The 26,804-nt window shown below is 49.9% G+C and overlaps 1 protein-coding gene across 2 annotated transcripts in view; it reads right to left on the bottom strand.

Moving 5' to 3' along the window:
• Window positions 1–1,724: 1,724 nt before the first annotated feature.
• WWP2 (WW domain containing E3 ubiquitin protein ligase 2) overlaps window positions 1,725–26,804 on the bottom strand; it is a 145,268-nt gene continuing 120,188 nt past the window's right edge. For both annotated transcript variants that reach the window (XM_080829651.1, XM_080829650.1), the window contains 15 exons: window positions 21,521–21,695; window positions 14,823–14,877; window positions 11,330–11,411; window positions 10,430–10,558; window positions 9,974–10,049; window positions 9,601–9,672; window positions 9,287–9,375; window positions 7,275–7,434; window positions 5,847–5,980; window positions 5,384–5,524; window positions 4,983–5,103; window positions 4,575–4,679; window positions 3,207–3,303; window positions 2,971–3,043; window positions 1,725–2,505 (listed from right to left, as the gene is read on the bottom strand). In XM_080829651.1, the coding sequence (XP_080685777.1) occupies window positions 2,406–2,505; window positions 2,971–3,043; window positions 3,207–3,303; window positions 4,575–4,679; window positions 4,983–5,103; window positions 5,384–5,524; window positions 5,847–5,980; window positions 7,275–7,434; window positions 9,287–9,375; window positions 9,601–9,672; window positions 9,974–10,049; window positions 10,430–10,558; window positions 11,330–11,411; window positions 14,823–14,877; window positions 21,521–21,695 (1,609 nt within the window). In that variant the 3' untranslated portion in view covers window positions 1,725–2,405. The remainder of the gene's footprint in view (window positions 2,506–2,970; window positions 3,044–3,206; window positions 3,304–4,574; window positions 4,680–4,982; window positions 5,104–5,383; window positions 5,525–5,846; window positions 5,981–7,274; window positions 7,435–9,286; window positions 9,376–9,600; window positions 9,673–9,973; window positions 10,050–10,429; window positions 10,559–11,329; window positions 11,412–14,822; window positions 14,878–21,520; window positions 21,696–26,804) is intronic.

Below are 26,804 nucleotides of genomic sequence, written 5' to 3' on the forward strand. Positions count from 1 at the left end.
TGAGAAGAGGCACGATCAGGGCAAGGCTTGATCAACGTCATTTCCATGTCAAATGCCTTAAGACGCAATAGCCTGGTGATCTGTCCCATCTGAATCCTTAAGTGTTCAAAAAGTGGGGAGCAAGACCTTGTATGACCATTAGCTCAAGATCATGGCATCCCTCTATCATGGTGAGACTCAGTAAATGTTTCTCGAATGAACGACTGCCCAGACACTGTCCCCAGAAGCTGGTTTCCAAAACCCACCGGACCTGCAGCCACAACAGTTCACGTTCTGGCCCCGCAACAACTGTTCACAGAAACCCTGGCCTGGTGGGGGGGGCGGACAGTGAGGGTGTCCAACCCTGACCAAGGGCTACCCCTGTGATCCCTACACAAGGACTCAGCCACCCACAAGAAGTGTGACTGTCTCAGTTAATATACACATTCCTGACACCGGCAAGGTCATGGACTTTCCACCCCTTTCTGGGCCTGGAGGGTCTGTGGGGCCCAGAGGCCTCTCGTCCCGAGCACAGCAATCTTGCAGACATCCACACCAACGCCGCCCACAGCTGCTGATTGTTTATTGCACGAGAAACTGGCAATACCAAGACAAGGGGGAAGGCATTACAAAACCCAGAGCTACCAAAGACACTCTACACAACACCTCAGTTATATACATGTATGTACACACACGCACACACATGAACACACTTGGAACACCTAGGAGTCTCAGGCTTCCAAACCCCACACAGCAGCTTGCACCCCAACCCCCCAGGAGAGAGGGACACTGCAGGGAAGCACAGCAAATAACTCCAGGAGAGAAAAAAGGGTGCGCTCCAGTGAGCCAAGCCACTCAAATCAGCACACGCCATTGGACGTGGGCTGTCCCTCCATAGGCCGGGGTGGGGAAGGACAAGGGTCTGGGGATGTGAGCCGGTCCTAAGAAGGCCCTGTGACCGGTCAGTGGGCCTGCCTGAGGTCCTAGAAAGCTCAAGCTAGTCTGCAGCTGGTGCACAGCATGAAAGCCCCGGGGGCCTAGACCAGGGAGCTCAGAACCGCCTCCACGCCAGTATCCCACAGGAGCGTGTTCACCTTTGCACATCTCCACACGTGGCGGCCCGCCTACGTCAGAGGCTGGCGGGGGCTCCCCACACCGAGTCAGACCGTGTGTGGCAGCTCGAGGCCCTTCCGCTGACCTCCATAGGCAGACAAAGCCTCACTTCTGGGCAGGATGAACGTGCTCTAGGGCGGCTGGACACACTGCATTCTCAACAGGAGACTAATGGACCTGCGTGTAGCCTCAGGGGCCGCTGGGGAATGACAGGGCCTCCCACCCCCACATGCTCCATCACTCGGGGCTGCTGGACATCTACATCTAGGAAAGGGAGTTCTCTATTGAACGTAGCAAGGTTGGGTGACACCTGGGATGCCATCCCCTCCCCTGTCAGGGCTTGGGGACTAGGCCGCTGTGAAGCTGGGCCGCCGGGTCGGGCCTGCCTTGCTCACAGAACTGCTAAGCAGGTTCCTAAGAGGAGCAGCTGTTTGGGAAATTCTTGGACCAATGGTGTCGGGTCCCTCCGGGCCCCATCGACTCCCGGTGTACCAGCTCCTTGACAGAGAGTGACAGCAGCATACCGACACCAAAACACAAAGTAACCCTACACACAAAATGCTTCAGGTTGATATAAAAGGGAAAAGAAAGTCTGAGGGAGTTTGTTGTTTCCAACCCACCGACACCCAAGCAGCTGGTACAACCCTTTATTTGCAGGAAAGAACAAACTGTCCCACACCGAGTGCAGAGATGGGCCTCGCTGCACAGCCTCAGTGGCTGGGTCCTGCCGGGAAAGGCAGCAGCAGGCCTCCACCCAGAGCTCGCTCCCGGGCGGGAAGAGTTTCTCTCCCTCAGACCTCCATTCTATACAGATCAATGGAAAAGTTCTATTTAAAACAGAACCTCTTTTACTGGCAAAGACCCTGGGCTTTCCCAGCCCAGAGGAGCTACCCCGAGTGAGCGGCCCATCTCCTCCTCGCTGAACTGGCCCGTGAGAACCAGAGCTTCTGCCGCAGCTCTTCGGCACAGGGCACCCTTCCCTGCGAGCTCATGCATACGTAGCACTGGGCTTAGGGGAAAGGGAGGAAGAGCTTACAGAGAGGGTCAGGCCTCCAGACTCTGCAACGGGTGACGGGGCCAAAGGTAACACGGGGGCTTTATTCCAGACTGCCACCAGTGGGTAGGAGAAAGGAGGGGACAGGCAGGGCCTCTTGAGGTCGAGCTCTGCTACCACCAGCCTGATGACACTGTGGTCCCACGCATGGCCACCACCTGGGGGGGCCTCCCGGGAGCTCTGTGGCCACCGGCCTCTCGGGGCAGAAAGAACTCATGACTACATGTGCGCTGGGGGGTGTGGGAAGGGGCTGCCTCAGTTACTCCTGTCCGAAGCCCTCAGTCTCTTCGATGGCATACAGCAGCTTCTCCTTCAGCTGTTCGTAGCTCTTATACGGTGGGAGATCCAGGCGGTTGAAACTGTTAAGAGAGGGAAGCAGAAGACAGGGAGGTCAGGGCTCCACGGCCCTGCCCCAACCTGGCCAGAGTGGGGTCAAAGTAGTTCACGAGGCCATGGTTCCCTCACAACACCATGTGGCCAGATGCCAAAACAGAGTCCTTGAAGGCCCTGCTCTGTGAGGCCTTCATGCTTCCTGTGTCGGGTCCTTGGAAGGGTCAACAGACAGGGCAGGGCAGCTGGAGAAACGGGGAAATGGGGGCCTGGGCAGAGGGCACACAGGGAAGCAGCTCTTTGTCTCCTGGGATGGGAGTGTTTGGTGAGGGATACGAACTGCTGCCACAAATGGCAGAAGCCCCTCCTCTCCAACCCCAGAACCACACAGACGTTGCCAAAGTCCCTGAAGCTGCCCCACCCAAAGGGCTGCCCTCAGGAGCTCGTGCGGTCTGTGAGCTGTGGCCACCTCCCATTAAAACCAGCACACTCACCACGTGTGGCTTCTGGGCAGCCAGGTTTCCTTGCCAACCTTGTCGATGCAAAATTTCTGCGGTCCGTTGCTACCTGTTACCCAAAAGAGAAACAGCATAGGCAGCAGGACCACACCTTCCATGGGCAGGACCCTGACTCCCCCCCACAGACGGCTCAGGCCCCGCCCACCGACTCGCACCCTGGGAGCGGCCCCCAGGCCCACCCTAGGGCACCAGCAGGGCGAGGGAACACATACCGATGAGTTCGGCAAATCCGCCAACAGGCAGACGGCAAGTCCCAGTGACAAACTGCAGCAGTCGGATCCTCTTCTCGTTGTCCATCTCCTTCACCACCTAGGACGAACTCGGCCAGTCAGAGCAAAGCCAGGACGCCCACCTGACCCAGAGCCTCGCCCTAACCTGTGATTCCGGTTGGCCCGCACCCCTCTTCGGGGCTGAGAACACAAAGTCCGGGTTGGGTGGGTGGTCACAGCCACCAACCTTGGGAACCCCAAAGCCGCTCCCTCTGAGAGGCGGGGTTTGTAGGCCATTCCCTGTAGCCCATGGGACATCTCGGTCTCAGGGGCACCGTAAGCCAGGTTTTCTCTTCCCATCCAAGGTCTGCTTTTAAAAATATACTAAGGATGGGCTCCCTTGCACAACGGGAGCCTGCTTCTCCCTCTGCCTGCGGCTCCCCCTGCTTGTGCTCTCTCTCTGCTCACTCTCTCAAATAAATAAATAAATAAAATCTTTTAAAAATAATTTAAAAATAAATATTTTTTAAGGGGGGGGCGCTTGGGTGGCTCAGTCATTAAGTGTCTGCCTTCAGCTCAGGTCATGATCCCAGGATTCTGGGATCGAGCCCTGCATCAGGCTCTCTGCTCGGTGGGAAGCCTGCTTCTCCCTTTCCCACTCCCCATGCTTGTGTTCCCTCTCTCACTGTGTCTCTCTCTGTCAAATAAATAAATAAAATCTTTAAAAATATACATATACTAAGGATGGGAGTGATTTCTTCATGGGAATGGGGTTTGTTTTTTGGGGGAGATGAAATGTTCTGAATTTAGACGGTGGTCATGACTGCCTTGTACTGTGAAAGGCCAATGAACCTTAAAATGCTGAACATGGTGAGTTTTATGGGGTGGGAATTTTGCCTTCACAAAGGAATGTTTATATACCTACCCTTCCTCATGTATGCTATGCTTCATAACGACAACGACAAGACTACACATACAAAAGAATCAACTCATTACATCCAGGACTCAGTTCATTCAGTTTCTCCAGAGACAAGCACATGCTGGCCCGTGTCCCCTGGCTGGAAGGAAACCACAGGACAGATGGGAGCTTTCCTTCCTGCCTGCAGGCTCACCCCTGTCCCACCAAGGCTGACCACCAATGTGTGCTGTCAAGAGCCCTGGACACAATCCAGGTGCAACAGCTCTGCTTGTCCCAAGGCTGGGTCTCTCTTCTCCTTCCACAAAGTGAGGAGAGCGTGAGAGATGAGGGAGGTGACCACGCAACACGCGTCCTTGAGCCTGAGATCGAATCAGGTCTCTTTCCTGCGGCTGACTGCTAAAGCCTGTCTGGACCCCTACCCCAGCCTCACGGGGACGTGCCCCAGAACCTACCTGCCAGAACCACTGGATCTGCTTGCTGTTCTTGGTGTAGTGTCGGTAAATAGTGTTCTTCTGCCAGTCGCTCATGTCTATCTCCTGCATGCCGCACAGCATGAGCTGCAGGGAAGACAGACGTCAGTGGCCCAGGGCCAGCCCCCTCCCCACGCACTACCAGATAAAAGCATCCCGAACATCTTCCTGATTTCTGCTGGCAGCGGTAATAATAGGAGGGATATGTCTTGGATGTGGGCCCCCTCGAAACAGTGTGAGAAACCCAACCACAACTATCTACCCTGCGGCCTCGGTCTGGAGGGAGTGTGAGGTTCCACCAGCAAGCTTCTCTGGAGACAGAGTTTGCCAACAAAGGGCACGAATGCCCCGGAGGCCGGGGCTCAGGGTCCCAGTGACCTCAGCTCTCACCTCCAGCTCCTTCTCGTCAAAGTAGCGCAACCACTCCAGAGGGGCCACCTCATTGAAGCCATCCAGGAAGGCTTTGGTCTGCTCTTCCACGCCACGGGTGAAACGCCAGTCAGTCAGCAGCCTGAAACCGAAGACCAGCCGTCAGGGGAGCTGAGACCCGAAGCTCACGTGCACCTCGGGACCTGCCAGGAGGCTGCTGTCACACAGCAGCGAGGAATCGGCTGAGAGCTGACTTGGGCACACACCCAGAGCCAGTCTGCTGCTGGCCCTGGGGCCGACGCCAAACGGGAGGCTGTGATCCCTGGTGAAATGTGTGGGGAGCATGGATGCAGGGTATCCCAGAGACAAGGGTGGCTCTGCTCCCCTCCCGCCGCACTGGCTCTCCAGCACTTAAGACTCACATGATGTACTCGTCCTTGTTCTCCTCTGTCACTCGGATGCTCTCACCACCTTCCTTGAGCTCGTGGGTTGTCACCTTGCCCAAGATCTCCATGTCCTGGATGAAGTACAGCTCTAGACCACACTCTTCCAGGTTATTCTCTCTGGCAGCACAAGAGACCAAAAGGGAAGAGTTCTACCTTAGAAGGGTCCCCCTCATCCTGCTCTGTCCCTCACTTTAGTACCATGGGATGCCAGGACTCACAGCCTTGATCCACAGCAGCCGCACAGGACCTCTCCCTGAGGCATGGAGAGAATTCTGGAGCTGCCCTACAGGGGAAATCTAGGAGCTGCACATCTCCACAAGCACTTCTAAAGCCCATCTGAGTGCAGAGCCAGTCTGGCAGAGAAAATAAAGGCCAGCAGCGCCTGATCCCCAACCAGAGACCCCTCTCCTCCCAGCATGGCACAGGGGAGAGGACTCACTTGATCCAGACAATAGAGTTGTAGAATTCGGGGTCAATAGATTCCAGGTCCTTCAGGGTTGGTCTCTTGTTGAGCATCCGCTTATAGAAAGGGAGGGTGAAGCCTGTGTCAATGAACTTTCCATGGTACAGAGCCTGAGGAAGAGAAGACATGGCAAAGGACTTTGGTCTTCTTAGGACACTGCCCAAAGCAGGCTCTTGGATGCTCCACACCAAAGCCCAACTACTGCTACCAACCCTTTCTCCCCAAGAGCAATTGTGACCTTGACACAGACTCTCATCACACCTGCAGACCACCGGGGCAAACAGAACCAGCCTACTTAGGAACCCAGTGCCTGCCCAGCACACTTGCCCACCAGCACCCTGCTCCGGCAGAGAACTGCCCCACGCTCATGGACAGCACAACGCCAGGTGGCAGCCCTGACTCACTGACGCTCCGAGCTGGGCGGCAGAGGCAGCCAAAAATAATGCAGACGCTGTGGACGGCGAGAGCTGGCGGGCCAGCGGTGAGTAATAGTCTAGGGTTTTACTGGTCTGTCCTGTCGGCTGCTGGGCCAGGCGGGTCTCTAGACCTGGGAAGAATGTGCCCACTTCCTGAGCCCAGCACCTTGGCCAAGAACTTCCAGACAAGGGGAAGGGACATATTTAGTCATGGCTCTTGGGTTCTTGCGGGCAGAGCATTCAGGAAGTCAGGAAGAAGCAAAGGAAAATTAGCAACGAAACATCTCAAACTACCAAATACGGCAGAAGGACTGCGGCTACCATGGTCTCCCCTTCCTCAATCCTGGCTCTCTACCCTCACGAGACACTCAATAGGATGCACATGACATGACTCCCTCCTCTATTCACACTGTGTCCCTATTTCTAGGTAAATACGGGCACCGAGACTCCGCTTTCCCTACTCTTCACCCAGTCCCTGATGATGCCTCCTACGTCCTGACCAGCTAGTCTACCAGGGCTCTCTTCTAAGCTACTGTTGATTCCAAATCCCCTTCCAGAAGGCCCAAGTGTCTCAGGCAGACATTCCCTAACACTCTCACCCAAGGGCTGTGACAAACAGTGGTAGCCCGCCCTGCATCTCCCCTCCCCGCTGCAAGAAAGACAGCATGTCGGCAGCGTATGTCATGCCAACACCCTTGACAGGGTGCATACTGAAAGTTCAGTGATGCCCATGGCCCAGAAACCCTGGGCTATCACTGACAAGTTCCACACAAATCAACACAAGAAAACCCTCTCAAAGCCCCTGGGGACGCCCCTGAGGGAGCTCTGAACTATCTCCAGAACTCTCTCCAGCTTTTTGCATTTCCTGTTAGGTGCTCTGTGAGGAGTGTGGGGCTCAAAGTTGGGGCATCCACTGCAGGTTGCTGTTGGTACTTCCGGCCTCCTCAGCTGCCGCCCTGTCTAGAGATCTCACAGCAATGCGTCTTACCATAGCGATGAATCTGCCAATAAAGCGGAAGTAGGTGAGGTGGTCGGGGTTGATGGAGGAGGCAGGGTTGATCTGTAGGCAGTAATTGTTCTTCCCGGCATACTCAAATAAACAATACATGGGGTTGAGCACCTCATGGGACAGGAGGAAAAACCACTCCCTGTGAGAGAAGACAGAGAAAAACAAGAGTAATGGATCCCTTCCTGCACACCTGCACTGGAGATGGGACTCTCTTTTGCTGTCCTGTTTCGGTGAGTTTGGAGACACGGGTCCCTGGAGTCGAGCCCCACTGGGATGAACACCTGGTATGACCTGTATTCACAGCTGGTCAGTGAGCGAGGGTGAATCAGGACAACTGCACTTGTGGACAGTGCTCAGGAAAGCCTGCGTGCATGTCTCCGGGCTCCCCGACGATGTATTCCAGGACTTTCTATCCAATATCCAGTATGGCTGATAGCAAAGGAGCTTGTGGTACCCTGAGGCCACCATGTACACTTGTGTAGGCTGCTCTGTACAAGAGCACTATGTTAAAGTATCATAGACTTGCACATTTATTACAACAATTTTCCTGCATACAGCAGTCAATCTGGTTTTTTCCTGATAAAACCAAAGTATCATGACCATTTCCCAACATGGAAGTGTCTTGAGAAAGGGCATCTTTTTCTAAATCTTGCAGAGGTGCTGTAGAAAACAGCCCCCCCACCCCATTTCCAACCTGAGTAGGCAGCATGAAAGGAATACACAGTAATACGTTCCTAGGTCCTGATGCATGAAAACTCTGTAATCCATGCTGCCTCTAGATTTTTAAACCTCACTCCCATTAGCTACACAAAAGGCATCTCATTTCCCTTGCTCTTTGCCCTCCCCTCACCCCAAACCCCATCACCACACATTTGTCTGAACCAACACCCATGCCTTGACATCTTTTTGTGGCCTAGGTAACAAGCCTCAAGCCAGAATTCAGGGTCCTTTCAGGCTTGAGCTAAATCAGCAGGGGGACATCCCAAGGGGGCCAGTCCCTGGCTGCTTGTGGCCGGGCAGACGAGGAGTCCTTCGATGCAGAGGGTGCCTCGGTATCCTGTCCGTGGTTCTACCCTGTGGTAGAACAGCATGACGTAACCTACCATAGGGTAAAACCACTGGCAGGACACAGAGAGACAGACACACACGGGGTGGGAGCCACACCACCAAGCAGAGCCTGGAGAGAAGGTCACCATAGTCACCACAGAAAAAGAGCAATTGATCCACAGGGGCCAGCAAGGAGGGCAGCACCACCAGCAAACAGAGGACCAGAAACAAGTGAACCCAACACCAAGAGAGAAGATGTCCCCGACACCAGGAGAGGTCAGTGAGCTGAGCAGTCGCCGCAGGCCAAGATGCTCCTTCTCCCTGCCAGGGATGTCAGCCCCATGATCCAAAGCAACGTTTTGTCAGAGACTCTGTTAGCTTTTGTAGGTAGGCTAGGGTGAGGGCAAGACAATGCTTTAGGCTCTTTTTATGGGTACGTCAGCCATTTTAACTTTATTGACGCTATGCACATGACTTGTAGCTGAGCACTGACTGAGGCCCTCTGGAGGGTGACACAATTTATGTCAGGCACATGCCGATACACTAGGTATCAGCGATATACCTGCCCCAGCTGCCTCAACAAGAGAAGCCTAGGGTCGATTTTTAACGGAAACAACAGGACACCAATATTTAACCCCCGTCCACCGGTGCAGCCAGACTGGTTCAAGTTCAGATAGTTTCTTGCACCACTGTCCTAAGCCCTGCCCTCTGAAGCTCCCAGCCTCTCCACAGACCATTAACTAAAGGGTTAATGCCTCGCCCACAAGGGGACCCCAGGACCCTGCTCCTGTACCCATGTGTACCGGCCGTACCCACGCCCACTCCTGAAGGTGCGTGAGAATTCTGGGGACCAATGTGAACAAGGGGGAGGCAGCTTTCTGGCCCTAAGCTCTATAGGCTGGGGAAATGGGTGTGGCCCAGCCTTCTAGGGGTGCCGAGCTCACCTGGCGATGCCTCCATAGTCCAGGCCCTCCTCGCCACGCATGATGATGTAGAGCCGGCGGCGGAGGTCATAGGGCTTCATGTTCATGATCTGGGGAGACAGAACATTGAGACCCACCTGCCACTCCCACTTCCATGGCAGCTCAGGGGCTGGGGCAGGGAATTCTAAGTCCTTCTCTTCCACAGAGACTTGTCACCAAGGCCCACACCCTGGAAACTCCACCATGTGGGTTTAACAGACCACGTGATGGAAGATGGTGGGGTGCGAGGGGGCCTTCTGCTTGCTGGGTCTTAGACACCATGATTATTCTCTAACCTGTTGGAAAGAATCCTCGAACAGCGTCTGCCTGGAAACACTGATCTTCACATGGCTGGGGAGGGCATTTGACTAAAAAAGAAAGAGAAAAAAGAAAACACCCCGAATCAGGACCTCAGTGGTCACTATTCAGTCAGGTCTCCTGTGTGTACGAACAGGCTTCCTGTCTCCCCGGGCCAGTGGCGAAGAACCTGGTACCCTAGAAATGGGAGCTAGTGACTGGAGACGATGTCAGACAATGCTGCGGGCAGGACAAGTAACTGGCCCCCACCTCAGACGCAGGCATCCCAATATCTCTGCGAGGTTGGGAAATCATGCCTAAAGTAACTCAATTAACCCCACCGTCTGGGGGAGGTCCGGTCCCAGAACTCACGTGACAGAGGAAACGGAACTGGTGATACTTCCACCGAAAACTTCGGTCATAGGCACCAGGGGAACCTTGCTTCGTCCTGGGAAGAGGAAAGATGTTCTAGAATCCATGTGATTTCTCAAGAATTAGCAAAGGTTAGCCCCAAGGAAAGCTGATACTACGTTGAAGACCAGAAAGGCAGGCATGAAAGAAAGGAAATGACCGCCATTTCTGTAGACAGATTTGAAGAGTAAAAAGAAAAACCAGAAATAAAGCCAGACCTCTTGCTTTTAAAGAAAGACCACATGTGTTATTCCAAATAAACAGGATAGCCCCTTTCTCCCCGCCACCCGGGCTTCTCCCACCATCCCCTCTAATGTGACACCAAAATTAGCCACCAGAGGGCAGTAAGAGGAGCAAGACAAGGATAAAACCCAAGTGTGCGAACACCTACTAATGCAGCCTGTGGGAAGTCCTTACCCAGACTCAAACCCAGGGCGAGGATCCTTAAAGGTGGTGGTGCGTGTATTGTGGTCCACAAAATAGCGTACCCCTTCACTGGTGTATTTCATCTCCCACCCTGGGGGCAATGCTGGTTCCTGGATCATCCTGGAAGCACGGGAAGAGAGGAATTAAGAGCCAGACTCTCCTTCTGGGCCTCGGTGCTTACGAGGCTGGCGTTCCTGAAGTGTTGCTTTCTCTCTGCTTTCACCCAGGCCCCACATAGTCCTTGAGGGTGGGCCTTGAGAAAAGGCACCTGGTACCACCCAAGTCATGAGGACAGTTCTGGAGCAGAGAGAGGTCATCTACCAGCTCTGGGTGGATGGCTGTGGCCTAAGTGGCGAACCAGCTATCCTGAGACCCCACACACCCCTATCCTAGACTAGCTTCTGGAGAGGTTCCCTCAAATCTCTTGAAATCACCCTATTAGTAACCTGAACAAGTGGCAGAGAGACCAGCAACACCCTCCAGTCGGTCCACACTCTATCCTTCAGGAAGTTCAATTTAAGAAGCCACGTTCAAGGGGCACCTGGGTGGCTCAGTGGGTTAAAACCTCTGCCTTCCGCTCAGGTCATGATCCCGGGGTCCTGGGATCGAGCCCCGCATCAGGCTCTTCACTCGGCGGGGAGCCTGCTTCCTCCTCTCTCTCTGCCTGCCTCTCTGCCTCCTTGTGATCCCTGTCTGTCAAATGAATGAATAAAATCTTTAAAAAAAAAAAAAAAAGCCACATTCAAGTCTCATTAGGTGGAAACTATATGGTAAGGATCCTGAGGCACTTGTGTGTGGCTAAAGATCCCAGAATACTGACCACATAGGACCAACACAGTCCAAGGCACTTGGCCTGGAACAACATGCGGCCCATCCGGCCCAAGTCCTTACCCCTGGGTCCGAGGGTCCTCCCACTGGGTAGTGCGTGTGTTATGGTTCACGTAATACACCCGTCCATTGTCCTGTCTCTTCTCTGCCATGGGAGAAGAAAGAAAAGAGGACAATCAGCTTGAAACATCTTGAGTCCATGTCCACTTCCCTCTGGCTCCTTCCTCCTGAGTGCCAGGCCCAAATTTCTGCCCCCGTTCCCAACCTGTTAGAGAAGTTTAACCGCTGAAAGCCTGGCTCACTCGCATCTGTCACTGGTAAAAAGGAAAAAGAGAATCTTTCCCTATTGGGGAGTGGGGGAAGAATAAACCATTTCAAACTCAAGATCCAGCACTGTCTTTGGTTGGTTGATTTGTTAGAGAGAAGGGGGCGGTGTGGCAACAAGGAGGGGGAGCAGCCCAGCTGAAACCAGAGGCATAATTGCATCCAGCTGTGTGCAAAGTGGAGGCGCAGCCAGCCACCTCTCAACCCCAGTCCCCACCCCAGTCCCTCACAGGCTGGTCTCTGGTCCTGCAACTGCTCCATCCAAACAGGATCATTGTGGGATGGCTACATTTCCTTCCTATCCTTTTAATCAGCGCTCTGTACCCAGGGCCTATCTACCGCCCACCCTATCTCTTTCTCCTTGCATGAAGGCAGAGCTTTGTTCTAAAACTCACATCCCAGCAAAACTACGATGCTGCACGTGTGCGATAAAGGCCTGGGACCACGGGCACTTAAAATGTCCATCTTGTGCTTACACCTAAGTGTGCACTTCAAGCCAGGGCAGTATTTGGGGTGGGGGCAGGGGGCTCAGGCATACTGTGTCTGTCCTCTGAACAATCTTTGCTCTCTCCCCTCTCCTGGGGCTTACGTGCTTATGGGTGGGAGTCGGGGCAGACCCAACTTTTAGCTGGTGATTCCAGGCTTTGAGAGGCATTGAGAAGGATGCCCCATCAGGTCCAAGCAGACAACAGGCAAGACTAGGGACAAGGCTGTGAACGGAAGAGAGGTCACCATTCCCAGGAAGTTCCTGAGCCTTCGAACCTATTTCTGTCCCCCCAAACAAATGATATGAATGGCCCTCCCTCTTTTACAATTACAGGGTGAAATTAAATAAATAAAAATAATTAGTTCCAGAAGTTACAGGGAAACCAAGAGCTAAAAAGGGCATAGAATCGAGGAGCCCACTCCTCTCCCTCAAGCATCAGGCTGCAACGTTCCCAGCATCAACCCAGGGTCTTGGTCTCTCTCTGCCTTATGTGGTATCCATTACTCGTGTGAAATTTTTAAAACACAGACAAAAGAAAGAAAAGAAGATGCCCAAGATTATGACAGAGCTACCAATACCTCTGCTCAGTTTATGGGACTGTCCCACAGAAGTCAGGCTTCCCAAGAAGTTTCTGAGGAACAGGAGAAGATGCTCCTGTCCCAGAAGCTTCTGCTTTGAACTAGATCCTCTGTGTCTGCTTGGCCAAGGGCCAAAGCCAATGCTCATCATCAGGCCAGGGGATCTGTCCAGCCGGCCTGGGGCTAGCTTGCCTCCTTTAGGAAGAAACAAACTTGGAAGCATTTAGTCACGTGCCAGGGTCAGGGCCGCTGAAGAGACGTGCATCTAAACCTGAGGTGTCCTGACCCCTGGGTGCAGGGAGAAGCGTGGGCTCTCTCCTGGAGGAGCACAAAGGGCCCAGGATGGAGAGCAGGAGGCCCAGTAAATTTGATTACAGGCTCCCACTAAATGCAATTCTCACTTGATTCTGCCGCTCTTTCTGTTCACTCTGGACTCTCCTTGGGAAGATGGCCCTGTCCTGGCCCAGCCCTGAAAGAGCCAACACAGAGCCCAAAGGATCTGATTAGGAAAGCTCCCGGCCCTCGGCCGGATGTTCTTTTTTCTCAGTTTCATACTACTATGATCTTGTGTGTTTTCCTGATCACACGTAAACACCACTGACTCCATGTCTCCTCTTCCCATCCCAGACATTTCACACTTGGCTTCTGGGAGCTCTTTTCGAGGTGCTAGAGCTGCTCTTACTTGGCGACCATCATGTAGCAGAACCGGTACAGCAATCAAGCATTTGACTCTATAGATCCAGGAACAAGTCTGGGTCCCTGGCTCCAAGTCACAAGCGTCTACTGGCTGCCAAACAACATCACAGATTCTTGCTTAATCGGATGCGCTCTCCCCTGCCTAGCCAGGGAACCTGTGCTCGACTCCTCATACGTGACTGGCTGCTGGTCTCTGGGACACCAGGGAACTTTCATCAGTTCAAAGAGCCAGGTGGATGATCTGTGTACCTAAGGGATTCCCTAGCTGAAAATCAAGAACTGTCTGGAAGCCCCGCTAACCCATAGTCCCTCCCAGAAGGTCTACGAGGTCCTTCCAGAGCTCTGGAATGCAGTGGTAATTCACTAAGTGACACCCTGTGGGCCCTGGGCGGGGGAGCGGTGAAGCAACCTGGTAAATTACTACCAGGGAGTAGTGTGTCTCCACCAGGGATTCTAGCTCAAAAGCCATACTTTTCCAAATCATGCTCATCCTATCATTTGTCCACTTCTCTGTCTTCATTGGGGAGCAAGCCCCTGCCTGATTTAATACCACACGTGCATACCACCAAAGCAGCATTCACTGTCCTCCCCTGGCCCAACCAATACATTAAATCCAACACCTGCTGATTCCTGCAAAAACCACCCTCTTCCACTCCCAGCGACTCTCGCTGTACCCAACAAAACCCTGCCCAGGCTCTGAGCTGCAGGATGCACTGAGTCTGTCTTGTGTGACCCCTTTTTGCACAACCATGCCCTCCCAGAATAGCCACAAAGCCCATAATCTCTCCCAAGTCACGGATGTCCATCCTTCTCACTATTGGCAGATCGCAGCACAGACCTAAGATTCTCCATCGCAGCACAGACCCAAGATTCTCCAGCGTCAAAGAGAATCCAGCACGGTACTATTAACCAGCAGCAATGTGCTATCACTGACTTGCCGTCCAGCGCTCAACTCTCTCATCGGCTTCCCTCACAACTGTGTCACAAAGAAAAAGGCGGCTTTCTTTAGTCAAAATCAGGATGAAGTCCAACATCTCAGCTGCAAAGAAAGGTTTGGTGAGGTGGCTCCTTCCGATCACACAGCCACAGACCTGAAACCAATGCGGTAGCGAGTAAGCCAGCACCAGAATGCCTTCATCAATGACAGGCTGGATGGTTGGGCAGACAGTTTAAGGTCAGGACCAAAACCCAACAGTCCCATGGCTGCCCAGGGACTCTGTCCACAGTCTCATATGCTTCTTCAGCCATGGCGGGTGAATGCTCCAGGGGTGCAGGGGAACCCCACTGCTTTCCCAACCTTCCAGCTCCAACGCCTATAACCGCTCAGGCTGGGCCTCCCCACAGAGCATGCTGGCGAGAAGCAAAATGGGAAACTAAGGGCTGGGAGTGAGGCAGACTCTCAGGGAAAGACGACAGAGCACGGAGGAGCATCAGCTGACAGACGGCTGAGGGCACAGAACTCGGTACTTACCCCAGCCAGGAGGGAGGGGGCCCAGTGGGTCATGGTCAGTCGAAGTACTTGAAGACTAAACACAAGAAACACAGCAGAACACAGAGGTTAAAAAAAAAGCCACTGGTTTAAAAATAAATGGACCGATAAAAATAAAAATGCCAAGGACTCATTTCCACATTTGAGCACTTTGTACAGGCTACAGTGGGGCCTGAGGTGACATCAGCGCCTCTCGGAAGTTTTTCTCAAAAAAGAAAAACCAAGAAAGAACTCCCTGCACGGAGGGCCCCGACAGGTTGTGGAGAGGGTGGAGCGAGGGGGAGGAAGATGCGGAAGGTCGGCCAGGGCAGTGGAGGAAGAGAGAGGGCCCCAGGCCCCAGACAAGGCAGGAGGGCCCAGAGCGGACAGGCCCGCAGGCTCGGCCAGTGCCCTGCTCTCGGCTCCTGCTCCCAGCAGCCGGGGCGACTGAAATCACCACCACCTCCAACTTTCTCCAAGAACCACACACGGGAGGGGAAAAAATATCACAGGCCTTTCCAATGAAATCATTCCCACAAGCCCTGCCCACGCCCAGAGCTTCCTGGCTGGGGGCTGGGCCCTCCTCCTTCCACCTCCCTCCTGGGTGCCCTGGGAGAGGGAGCAGCCTCCCAGCAGCCGTGGTGCGCACACCCGGCCCAGACTGAGGGTACATTCATGCCCCAGGCCCCTCACCTCCCCCAGGAATGTTTTGCTTCCCTTCACAAAGCACCTTTATTCTCCTCCAGCCTGAACCTGAAGTTGCTCAGTGTTCTGTGTGCGCCTGTCTGGGGAGGTGGGGCTGGGGGCGAGGTGGCAAGCGAGCAGGAGAAACAGGAGAAAGAAGGGGGAGAGCGGACTCCAGGCCTTCAGGGTCACTGTTTACATTCGAGCCCCCCACCCCCAGCCTAATTCTGCTGGGAGATCCCTGGGGCAGGGCTGCAGTGGACCGAGAGTTCTCATATCCTGCGGGGAAAGGAGCTGCTGTCAAAAACTCTTCATAGTTAAATAAAACAAGTACTGTTCTGTTGTTCCACACTTGCTTGCTTTTTTCTTTTCTTTTCTTTTTTGCTGAAGCATTTTTATTTCACTTACTAAAACTTAATCGTTGCATGAAGGGATCAAGTTCTCAGTGCAGACTTCGGGCTGCCTGGCCGGCTCTGTCTGGGGGCGACGGAGCCACACACGGGCAGGACGATGAATGGGGCTCAGTCTCGGCTTGAGAAAACATTGGTGGAACTCAACTGCCAATGCACACCCCCCACCGCCGACCCCAGCCCACCCCTTCACAGGCGGCCCTCCGCCCCCAGCTGAAAGGACAGAGAAACTTTCTTTCCAAGGTGGCAGCACAGGCAACTCTTCCAAAGCAAGTTCCAACAAAGATGTTTAAGTCTTGAAACCATAGGTTCCTTGATGGAACAGAGCCCCCTTTCAGCAAAGGGTCTCCTGCCCAGCAGAATGAAACTGCACAAAGGTGTGGGAAGCTGGGCTATGCTTGATTTCGGGCCCCGGTTACCATCGTCCTGGAGGATGTGCTCAAACTTCCATCCCAATTCAGATTTGTCTGGTGGCTACTGGAAGAGAGCTCCCAAATGCGACATCTCCCAGAGGCCATTCTGGTGAGAGTGCGGGGGTGAGGAGGGGGGGTGTTGCAGCAGCTCATAAAACCTAAGTTCCTCCAACCTTGTTAATACAGAAGAGCAGTAACTATAAAAGCATTCGGTAACAGAAGGAAAGGAACTAACTTGTGAAATACGTGTGCATTTCAGATAATGAAGCCAAATAGAACTCACTGGGTAATGAGCTGTAGCAAAAGGGAAGAAATACAAAAAAGATCATTTTAAAAAAGTAAAAGAAGCATTCAGAGCAAAACTGTTTGCTGCTTCAAATCCTTTTTTTTTTTTTTTTTTTTTGGAATGAGTGGATAATCCATAAAGCAGTCACAGGCTCCAGTGGGAAATCAACTCCCAACTGGTATCAACTGGGCTTCAGGGGACTGACAGTCATCTTCTGCGTAACTTGACAGATCAACTGACCAAACCATCTTTACTAACAGCCTTGCTGACCCGCATTGTACTAGAAACCAAAAAATATTTATCGGCTAGCAAACATTTTCTTTTCCAACACCACAGCACCTACAGTGCAGGCACATGACTTAAAAGAACAGCTGATCAGATGCTCCCACTCTGAACTTCCGGGGACCGGCAGGAAAGCACGAGGTCAGGGCAATGACTCACTGTTGCAGCGGAGCCCACCGTCCCCGGGAGCAACAGGGTGTTCAATGGCAGCACAGCAGGCAACATCCTGCACAAACTATTCCTCTGTCTAGCCTACCCTGGTTTCTGCCAGAGCTTGGTTCTTCATCGTCCTGTTCATTCTATGAACTACCCCCCACTCCCATTTGGTAAATTCCTTTTCTGCTTAAATTTAACCAAGTGGATTTCTATTATTCATCAAAATCAACCATGACTTGTACACAAAGCATAGGGAGGAAATAAAAAAAATTACCAACTCTTGTCTCTTTCTTTTCTTTCCTTTCTTTCTCTCTCTCTCTTTTTTTTTTAAGTAGGCTCCACACACAGCATGGAACCCAATGCGGGGCTTGAACTCCTAACCCTGAGATCAAGACCTGAGCTGAGATCGAGTTAGACACTTAACTGATTGAGCCACCCACACGAGCCAACCTTTTTCTTGATCCTTGCCTTTTTTATATCTTCATACAATGTTGGTTCTCTTTCATGTACTGTTGTTCTTTTTTTGTTTAATTTCTTAGCATTGTCTTATTCTCTCTTTTTTTTTAAGATTTTTATTTATTTATTTGACAGACAGAGATCACAAGTAGGCAGAGAGGCAGGCAGAGAGAGAGGAGGAAGCAGGCTCCCTGCCGAGCAGAGAGCCCGATGTGGGGCTCGATCCCAGGACCCTGGGATCATGACCTGAGCCGAAGGCAAAGGCTTTAACCCACTGAGCCACCCAAGTGCCCCTAACATTGTCCTATTCTCATCCTATCAGATCCACACCCCCCTCAATACCTGCGAAAAGGGGAAGAGAAGAGGAAGCAAGAGAGAAGGGAGAGTGACCAGAGATTGAGAAGCATGAACAACACATGAGAAGTCAATGAAAGCGGACACTCACAACAGTCTGACCGCTTTCAGTTAAAGCATAACACAACTACTCTGGACATTTCTTCCCTAATGTACATAGTACAACCTGAAAAATAAGAAAAGGAAGTGGAGAGAAAGAAGCTGAAGAGAAACCAATAAATAAGAGCTACACATCATGGTCTGAAAACCAAAACCCCACATCTCCACTAAGTCAACCAACTGCCCCTTCTCTTCTCCCACATTTCCCCTAAAATGAGAGATCCTAAGTATTGCTTGGAGCACAGCCAGAGAAGCACAGAGAAGGGGGCATGGAGGGATTACAGAAGGGATCAGAAGAAAGATCCTGGGATGTGCAGGTGACTCTAAGCGACAAGACCGTTTCCTTTACCAGTAGCAATAGAAAGCAACACTATCGAATCATTTTCCTGGTAACTGTCCCGTGGTTGGGACATCTGAGGTGCAGGCCGAGAGCCAGACAGCTCACGTTGAGTTCAATTCCCTCAGGGACTAAGCACTAAGTTCCAGTAATATTTTAAGATACAAACTCAGAAAAACACAGCCGAAGGCAAGAAAGGCTCTGGGAAGGGTATAAAGGTTACTGTATGGAAGGCAGGCTCCTTTTTTTCAGGATCCACCCCGTGGGTGCAGAACAAAACCCAGGTGTTTGAGAGTTCAATCCAAGGGGCTCTCTGCAGAGTAAGAAACCGAGAGTTGTCTGTTTCTGGAGAATGCAATTTGGCAAGCACACATGTGGGGGTTCCGGGAGCCTCTCAGAAAGCAGTAGGCACAATGCACGTGAATGGTGGGCAGCCCCGCAGGTCCACAGGAGGATCACAAAAGAGCGGTCACGGTGAAACTGTGAGAGCAGAACGCAAGTATGCGTGTGATGCTCACAAGAAACAAAGGCACGCTGGGGTATCGAGAAACAGAAGCATATCAGAAATGAGGGAACAATCAAAGAAACCAAAAAACGTGTGTGGAAGCCAAGGGCAGGAAGGAATTGTGGGAGACTGCGCTGTGGGGTTCCCCTGGCTTCCATCTTGAACGGCTCTTCATGTTCTCTCTAGAGCAAGTGAAGAAGAACGAAGTCTTGGTTTCAGCCCAGCAGGAGGAGGAGGAGGGGAAACCGCTGGTACAGTATCAGCTCTTAAGTCTTCCGAGTCAAACCCTGGGCCGAGGCCAAACCCCAAAATAACTGTATGAAAGCGAGGCTTCTTACTTGTAACCAGGACATGGCACCATAGCAAACGAGGGGCAAAGCAAATCCAGGGGAGAGGGAAGTCAACAGAGAGACATTGAAAGCTGACCCAAAAAAGATTCCTAACACGTTTTTCAATATGAATCTCGTTTCACAGAGAAAAAGGAACAATCACCTCCATCCAGAACCCTCCTGAATTCCCAGCCAAGCTGAAAAACCAGGTTAGAGTACTTAAAAAAAAAAAAAAAAATTTCCTTCAAGGTGACACTCCAAGGCAAAGTTCTACCTCTGTGTGCCCGGAATGACGCTGCTAGAGTGACAGAGGCAGGCCAGAGAAATGGATGAAAGGGATGTTCCAAAAGATCAAGTGAATGCGACCCCTAGAACCCGCCTTTCACACACCAAACATCTCAGTCAACTAGCAGGACATACTTGGTGCATTGTGGAGGAAAACAAGATTCCTTTAAGAGATTTTTTTTTTTTTTTTTAATTAGAGAAGCTGAGTAAGCAAGGAAACAAAATGACTGTGAGACTTCTAGAACATGTCCTTATCTCTAAGTCAAAGGATAGAGATACCCAGACCTTTCTAGTTTTTCAGCTACAACCACCCAAGAAAAGAGCAGGTAAAGCCTTTGGGCCCTTGCTCTGGAGGAAAGGTTTTTTAAATGCAGAGAATGACTGATCCCACCCAGTTGTGCAACGGGCCCAAAGTGGATGCCAGGCAAGTGTGAAAAGGGCTGTGGAGTGCACAGCCCGGCCTAAGAACCCCGAGGGCACGGATCAGAGCCAGGCATTACAGCTCAACAGCTCGACACAACATGATGTGACAAACTTTGTGCTTTCTGTACATCCATTCTAGGGAAACTGAGGTTCCTCATCGGTTTCCTTGCTATACGATGAGCATCAGCCCCCACAGATGGAAGAGGAGGCAGGCCAGCCCAGGGAGATAGATCCCTTGTGACTGCTGGTGTAGCTCCTGCTTTGGGTTAGAAGCTGCAAACAAAGACAAACCTGATAAGGAATGCTACTTGGTTAAACGAAATTAAAGATTTTCTGAGCATCTACCTAGGCAAGTTTCTAATTTAAAAAGGTATTGTTGTGGGCTTAGAGTTTATGTCAAATAGAAACAATGTTGACTAAACTAGGTGATTCAATGTTGTGGACCAGGTCAAAAAGTTTCCAGCCTCTAAGTCACTACCTTCTATAGGAATTCTAGTGCAGATCCCAAGCTTCATGTTCAAGGTGCCATGAGAATACACAGAGTTCCAGTTTGGGAATTCCCCTGTTCCTATCAAAGAGGCTGTGTGGTTCGGTTCCCCTCAGCCACCACGTCACTGGTAGAGGCTCTAATGGGACAGAAGGTGAGGCTGGGAGGGTTTCTGAAGGGACACAGTACAAGAGGCCATTAGACAGTTTATTTGTAACCACAACACTCTGAATTCTAGAGTAGGAAATTTAATGCTGTTCTGTAGATAATGACTACATAAAGCTTCCAGCCAGTGATTAAAATGGCAGTGATAAATACCAAGAAAAAGCCCCTCTTCTTAAACACTTCACAGTGACTTTTAAAAAGTGGTCAAGCGACAACGACATTTGAAGACTACTCTGCTGGGAACAGGCAGTACCGATCAGAGAAGAGAGCAAAGCCAACACAGAGAACAATTCAGAGGCTGACCTAACTGTTCAGTTGGGAGGGATGGAGAAAAATCAGGAATCAGATAGAAGCAAGTTGAACCAGACCAAGGGTCAGTAAATTTTTTCTTCTATGGGCCAGACAGTAAATATTTTAGGCTTTATAGACTAAATGGTCTCTGCTGTAACTACTCAACTCTGTTGTTACAACATAAAAGCAGCCAGAGTCAATATCTAAACTACTGGGAGTGCTTCTGTGCCAATAAAACTTTATTTACAAAACAAAATGTGGGCCAGTTTGGTCCATGGGCCATAGTTTGCCAAGCCCTGATTCAGATCAATTTTAAAGGTCCTCTATCCTTGAGAATCTGTCAAATAAGAAAGATCTAAAGAAAAACAGTAACAGCTACGAAAAGGATTTGGGCGGCTATTTTGTTCTGAAAAGTAGGGGTATGGGAGAGGTCACAGCTGACATTCAGGTTTCAAATTAGAATAAATGGGCTTGGAAGGAGGGGCCAGAAAAGAAATCCGGTCTTGGAAGAAAGATGGTATCTCGAATCCTTAAACACAGAGGCTAGACATTGAGTTACTAAATTAGAAATAATGGAATTTGAGGAATTTCACGGTGATGCATAAAATCTCCAGAGCACTGATGTTCCCAGCCACGGTTTTCCCCGCTCACCAAACAGATCAACGGCTGCTGCGTGAGGTGGCACATTCTCGGGCGCCGGGAGGCTCCACGCCCGCATGGCCAGCCCCCGCCCTCTCACCTGGTAGAGGAATCTTTGGCTGAAGTGCTGCATGGCGCCCTGGAGCTGATTGCGCTGGGACTGCCACTGCTCGTAGTTCCGCACGTACTCGGCTGTCGGGCGCTGCCAGGTGGTGGTCCGAGTGTTGTGATCCACATAGTAAAACCTGCCTCGGGGGTCTGTGCGCTTTTCCCAGCTGGAAACATTAAGCTCAGAATGAACAGAGGGACCGCCCACCCCGACCCTCAAATTCCAGAGACATCCCAGGATGGCCGGCAAGGACTGAGGGAGGGTTTAGCCTGGTGTCTGGCACAGGAGCCTGGCCAAGCGAGCCCTGGTCACAGAGGCTTCTGGGGCTTACGTGAAGAAAGCTGTCATTTGTGGCCACCTCTGCAGCCACCAATCCCTCCTCACCATTAGCTCCTGATTTCCATTTAGGAGATCCATGTTTTTATGGGGAAGGTGACTTTCCTCCCAAGTGCAAAGTGAACAGTTGACCGGATCAGGAGTGGGCATGTGACCTATGCTGAGCTTAATCAAGGCAAATCTCAAGACTTTTGCTAGGAATTCTCAGAAAAATAGAGTCTCTCTTCCTTGCCAGAGAGGACTGAGAAAGTATGCAGTCTGAGGAGCCATGGGCTGCCATTTTCAATGTAAACACAATATGAGGTTGACCCAATAGATGGCAGAGTAGAAAAACAAAACAAAACAAAAAAGCCAGCCCCTTGGTGAAATTGCTGAGTCACCAGATCAGGGTTCACTTGAAACCAGGATCTACATCTAGAATTTTCAGTTACATTAGCCAGTGAATTCTCTTCATTATTTAAGCCAATTTTTGTTCTTTGCAACAGAAATCATCCTGATATAAAGTGCCAGTGAAAACATGCTGCATGGTCATGAGAAGAAGAGTTGGTATGAACAATGGCAGGATTCTCTACATTATTTTTAGTGAGAGAGCAACCTTACCAAAGTACTAAAACACCTAAAATACCCATGGGCAAGGCAAGGCTAGAACAGATGGTCAAAATCTTCATCTGTGGTTGGTAGGTATAACTTAATTTGCACACACTGAGGGAAGAAGTGATCAAGAGAAAGTAAGAGAGGGAACTTTGTCAAATGATGGAAATGCTTTAACATTTCGCTGGAGTGTAGGTTACACGAATGTATGCATTTGTCAAGACTCAGCCAGTTACGTACCTGAGATCTGTATATCTTACTGTATGTAAATCATACTTCAATTTTAAACAGTGAATTTGAATCTAATCAAGCCTTCATATCTAACTACGAGTTTACAGGGAAGACAAGGGATAGAGGAGCATGTTACCCAACACCTCAAGGTCACACCAGTCACATTCAGAATATGAGAAATTCTACAGAGCAAATGCCATGGATCTTCAAGAAATAAATGGTCAGAATAAAATAAGAAAGGGTGGGAGACTTATAGATTAAGAGACTTAAGAGACATATCCGCCAAAAGCAACGTGATGGTCTTGAGTTTGAACTGGATTCAAACAAATCACACTGTAAAAACAGTTTTAAGACAACTGGGGAAAATAGAACACAGATTGGGTATGATGACATGAAGTAAGGAAATACTGTTAATTTTGTTGGGTGGGATAATGGTATTTCAGTTTCGTTTTTGTTTTTAAAGTAATCTCTATGCCCAACGTGGGGCTCAAACTCATGACCCTGAGATTAAGAGCTGCATGCTCTACCAACTGAACCAGCGAGGCACCCCTAGTTTTGTCTTTTTTTTTTTAACCCTTATCTGTTAGAGATGTATATGATGTATTTATGGTTCAAAGAATATGACATCTAGGATTTGCTTTAAAATTCATCAGTCACCTCCCCTGAAAAGCCGGAGGTCAGATGAAACAAAATGTTATTGTCAGAACCAGGTGGTGGTTACAAGGGATTCATTGTACTACTCTCTCCAATATGCCTGATGTTTGCATTATAAATTGGAAAGGGGGAGAGGGACAAAGGGGCTTAAAAAGATAAGAAAGAGATACAACTGAAGAAAACAGCACTAACCCAATACAAAGGGAACCAATAGGGATTACACTGCATGTGTTGGAAAGTCTTTGTTCCCTAACTACCTCCTCATCTCATCTTCTCTGAATCCTTATCTTACTCATGTGACTACCATGCTTTGATCTGTTTCCTCAGTTTTCAGTTAGCTTCCTAACTGACTTTTTTTGGTCACCTCTTCAGTGATTCTTTTAACTCAAAGCCTCTCTAAAAATGGCTTCTCTTCAAGGAGTTCCCAGTCCTGATGGCCAGTGCCCACACTGCGTCAGAATTCGGCCTGCTAGACTGCACTGACTTCATGACCTACTGTCACTTTGGACTCAGCTAAATGCCACAAGCCTCTTCCCAAACCTGAGTTTTCCCCAGTGTTCCTCCTGCCAGTCCCCCTCCCAGGGGTGAAGCTACCCCCATCACTCCTGACTCTTCCCTTCCTGCTGATGTCAGTAAACTATTCAACACTTCTGGTGTTATCATCCGCCCTTGACTTTCCATTTCTACGTCCAACTATCCCCGAACAAATCTCCCCACTCTGAGCCAGCCTATAAACTGTCATCCAGATAATCACACCAGACTGCACCCCCCCGCTCCCAACCCCGGCTTCTGTGCAATGCTCCTGCTCAAAAACTTCAAGTGACTCCTCAACACCCTTGAGTCAAAACCTCGAATTAGTATTCAAGGTTCACAACAAACTGGAACCTTCCCACCCTTCTCATAAATCCTCTCAACTAGTGACTTTTCTTTCTCTTTTTTTATCAAAGGAATCAAGTATCAAGAGTTAACAAATACAAATAGTTCTGTAGGAGGTACAATAAAAAACAGCATCTCCTTCCCTACCTCTCCCCATTGCCGATTCCTGCTCCTGAGAAGCAACAAATTTCCATTCTCAATTGTTTCTTCTATTTACAGCCATATTGCTGAATAACATGCTTCTACTATTATGTCTTGATTTCTGACATATTAGACATTACCTGTGAACCTTCCACTATTGGAGCTGAGCACTGAGTTATTGTATCCCATCCCACAAGACACACAGTGCCCTCTCCTCCCCCAACCTTCCAATTTAGAAAATCATCGTAAATGAACATTCAGAGTTTGCATTATGACTTTGTAGAATACTAGAAATGCATTTCCTTACTTGTACAACTTTTTCTTTTTTTCTGAAGTTAAAGAACTATGCATTTCATTCTGCTTGATTCGCAAGAACCTATCACTACTGCACCCCCAGATTCTCATAGCACGATGGCCTCTCGGTGTCAGTTACATGTGCCTCACCACATTTCTCCAGGCCCACTTCATCCTACGCGGACACCTGTCCTCCAGGCCAGCTCTACGTCACTGTCCTGAGTCAGCTTCCCTCACCTTCCTCGTGAGAACGTCTTTGGCCCCTGAATGGAGTCCCCTGTGTCCTGCATCTCATGACTTCTTTCTTGGTTTCCTCTTGTCTGGTGGAACAAACTATCTAGTAGCTTCTGAGAAAGAATGCACCAAAACAAACCATTTGAAACACTAAAGATACCTTAATTTCAACCCTCAGGGCTGTTAAGATGACTAGGAGTTGATTTCCAGACAGGAAAAAATTTTCCATCAGAATTTTAAGGATCCAGTTCCATAGCTGGCTGTTGAGACGAGAGATGGTATCCTTGATTCCTTTCACCTTCTGGGGCCTTCTGAGATGTTCTCTTGCCATCCCAAAATTTCACTAGAATGAAATTCTAGGGTCACTTCTTTTCCCATTCTCTGGGTTGGGCATTTGGTAGGCCCTTTCAATTTGAATACCTTACCTCTCAATTCCAGCAAAATCCCTTCATTCTTTCTTTGATAATTTCCTATCCTCTATTTCTAGTTCTTGCTAGAACTATACATGAATGATGTTGAAGCTCCTAGACTCATCCTCTAATTTTCTTATCTCCAACATTATCTTTCAATCCTGTAATTTTTATTTCTGCTGTTATATGTAGTTGACCCTTGATCAGCAAGGGTTTGAACTGTGGGGGTCTGTTTACACATGGATTTTTTTCAATAAATACACTATAGTACTAAAAATGCATTTTTTCTTCCTTATGATTTTCTTAACATTTTCTTTTCCCTACATTACTTTATTGTAAGATTATAGCATATAATACATATAACATACAAAATATTTGTTAACCATTGTGAGATTTTTGGTCAACAGTAAGCTATTAATAGTTAAGTCTTGGGGGAGTCGAAGTTATATCCATATTTTCAACTGTGCAGGGTGCCAACTGTCCTAGTCCCTAGGCTGTTCAACAGTCAACTATTTATTAATTTTTAAAAGGTCTTCTTCGGGGCGCCTAGGTGGCTCAGTGGGTTAAAGCCTCTGCCTTCGGCTCAGGTCATGATCCCAGGGTCCTAGGATCGAGCCCCGCAACAGGCTCTCTGCTCAGCAGGGAGCCTGCTTCCCTTCCTCTCTCTCTGGCTGCCTCTCTGCCTACCTCTGATCTCTGTCCGTCAAATAAATAAATAAAATCTTAAAAAAAAAAAAAAAAAGGTCTTCTTCGGACACCTGGGTGGCTCCACTGGTTAAGTGCCTGCCTTCAGCTCAGGTCATGACCCCAGGGTTCTGGGATTGAGCCCCACATCGGGCTCCCTGCTCAATGAGGAGCCTGCTTCTCAATCTGCCTGTCCCTACCATTGCTTGTGCTCTCTCTCTCTCTCTGACAAATAAATAAATAAAATCTTTTTTAAAAATAAAAATAAAAGGTCTTGTTTCCTGCATGGTCCCTTTTACGGTCTCCTGTTCTTGTAGAGATGCCATATTTCCTCCCAAACTTTTGAGGATATGAATTATAATTTGGTTCTATTTTCCACATTGTTTTCACCAAGGCCCCCTTTCTTTGTCTGCTGGTTCCATGCTATTCTTTCACACTGAAAAGTGAGTCACTAAAATGCTGAATGGACGCTCTGGGTATCCAGGGTATGGCAGGCTGACCAGTGGCTTTACCCCGCTCTTTGGCTAAAAGACCCCCGAACAGCACGATCTATAGTTTTCTTCCCTTAGACTGGTCACTTTAGCCAGCAAAAAACTCCAATCTTTAACTTGGGGACAGTATCCTCACTTAATCCCTTTTTGTCTGAGTTCATCTCTGCCTTCCGCTACGGCTGTATCCCACAAGATGGCTGCGTGTGCATGTGTGAGAGGCGTACACATGTGCACACATGCATGGGACAACAGGATGCAAGTGATGGGTGACAACTTGAGAAAGTCTAACTGCTCCCTGCACATATTTTTGACTTAACTTCAGGGTTTTTAAGT

This window comes from Martes martes (assembly GCF_963455335.1).
Source record: "Martes martes genome assembly, chromosome: 17".
NCBI lineage: Eukaryota > Metazoa > Chordata > Mammalia > Carnivora > Mustelidae > Martes > Martes martes.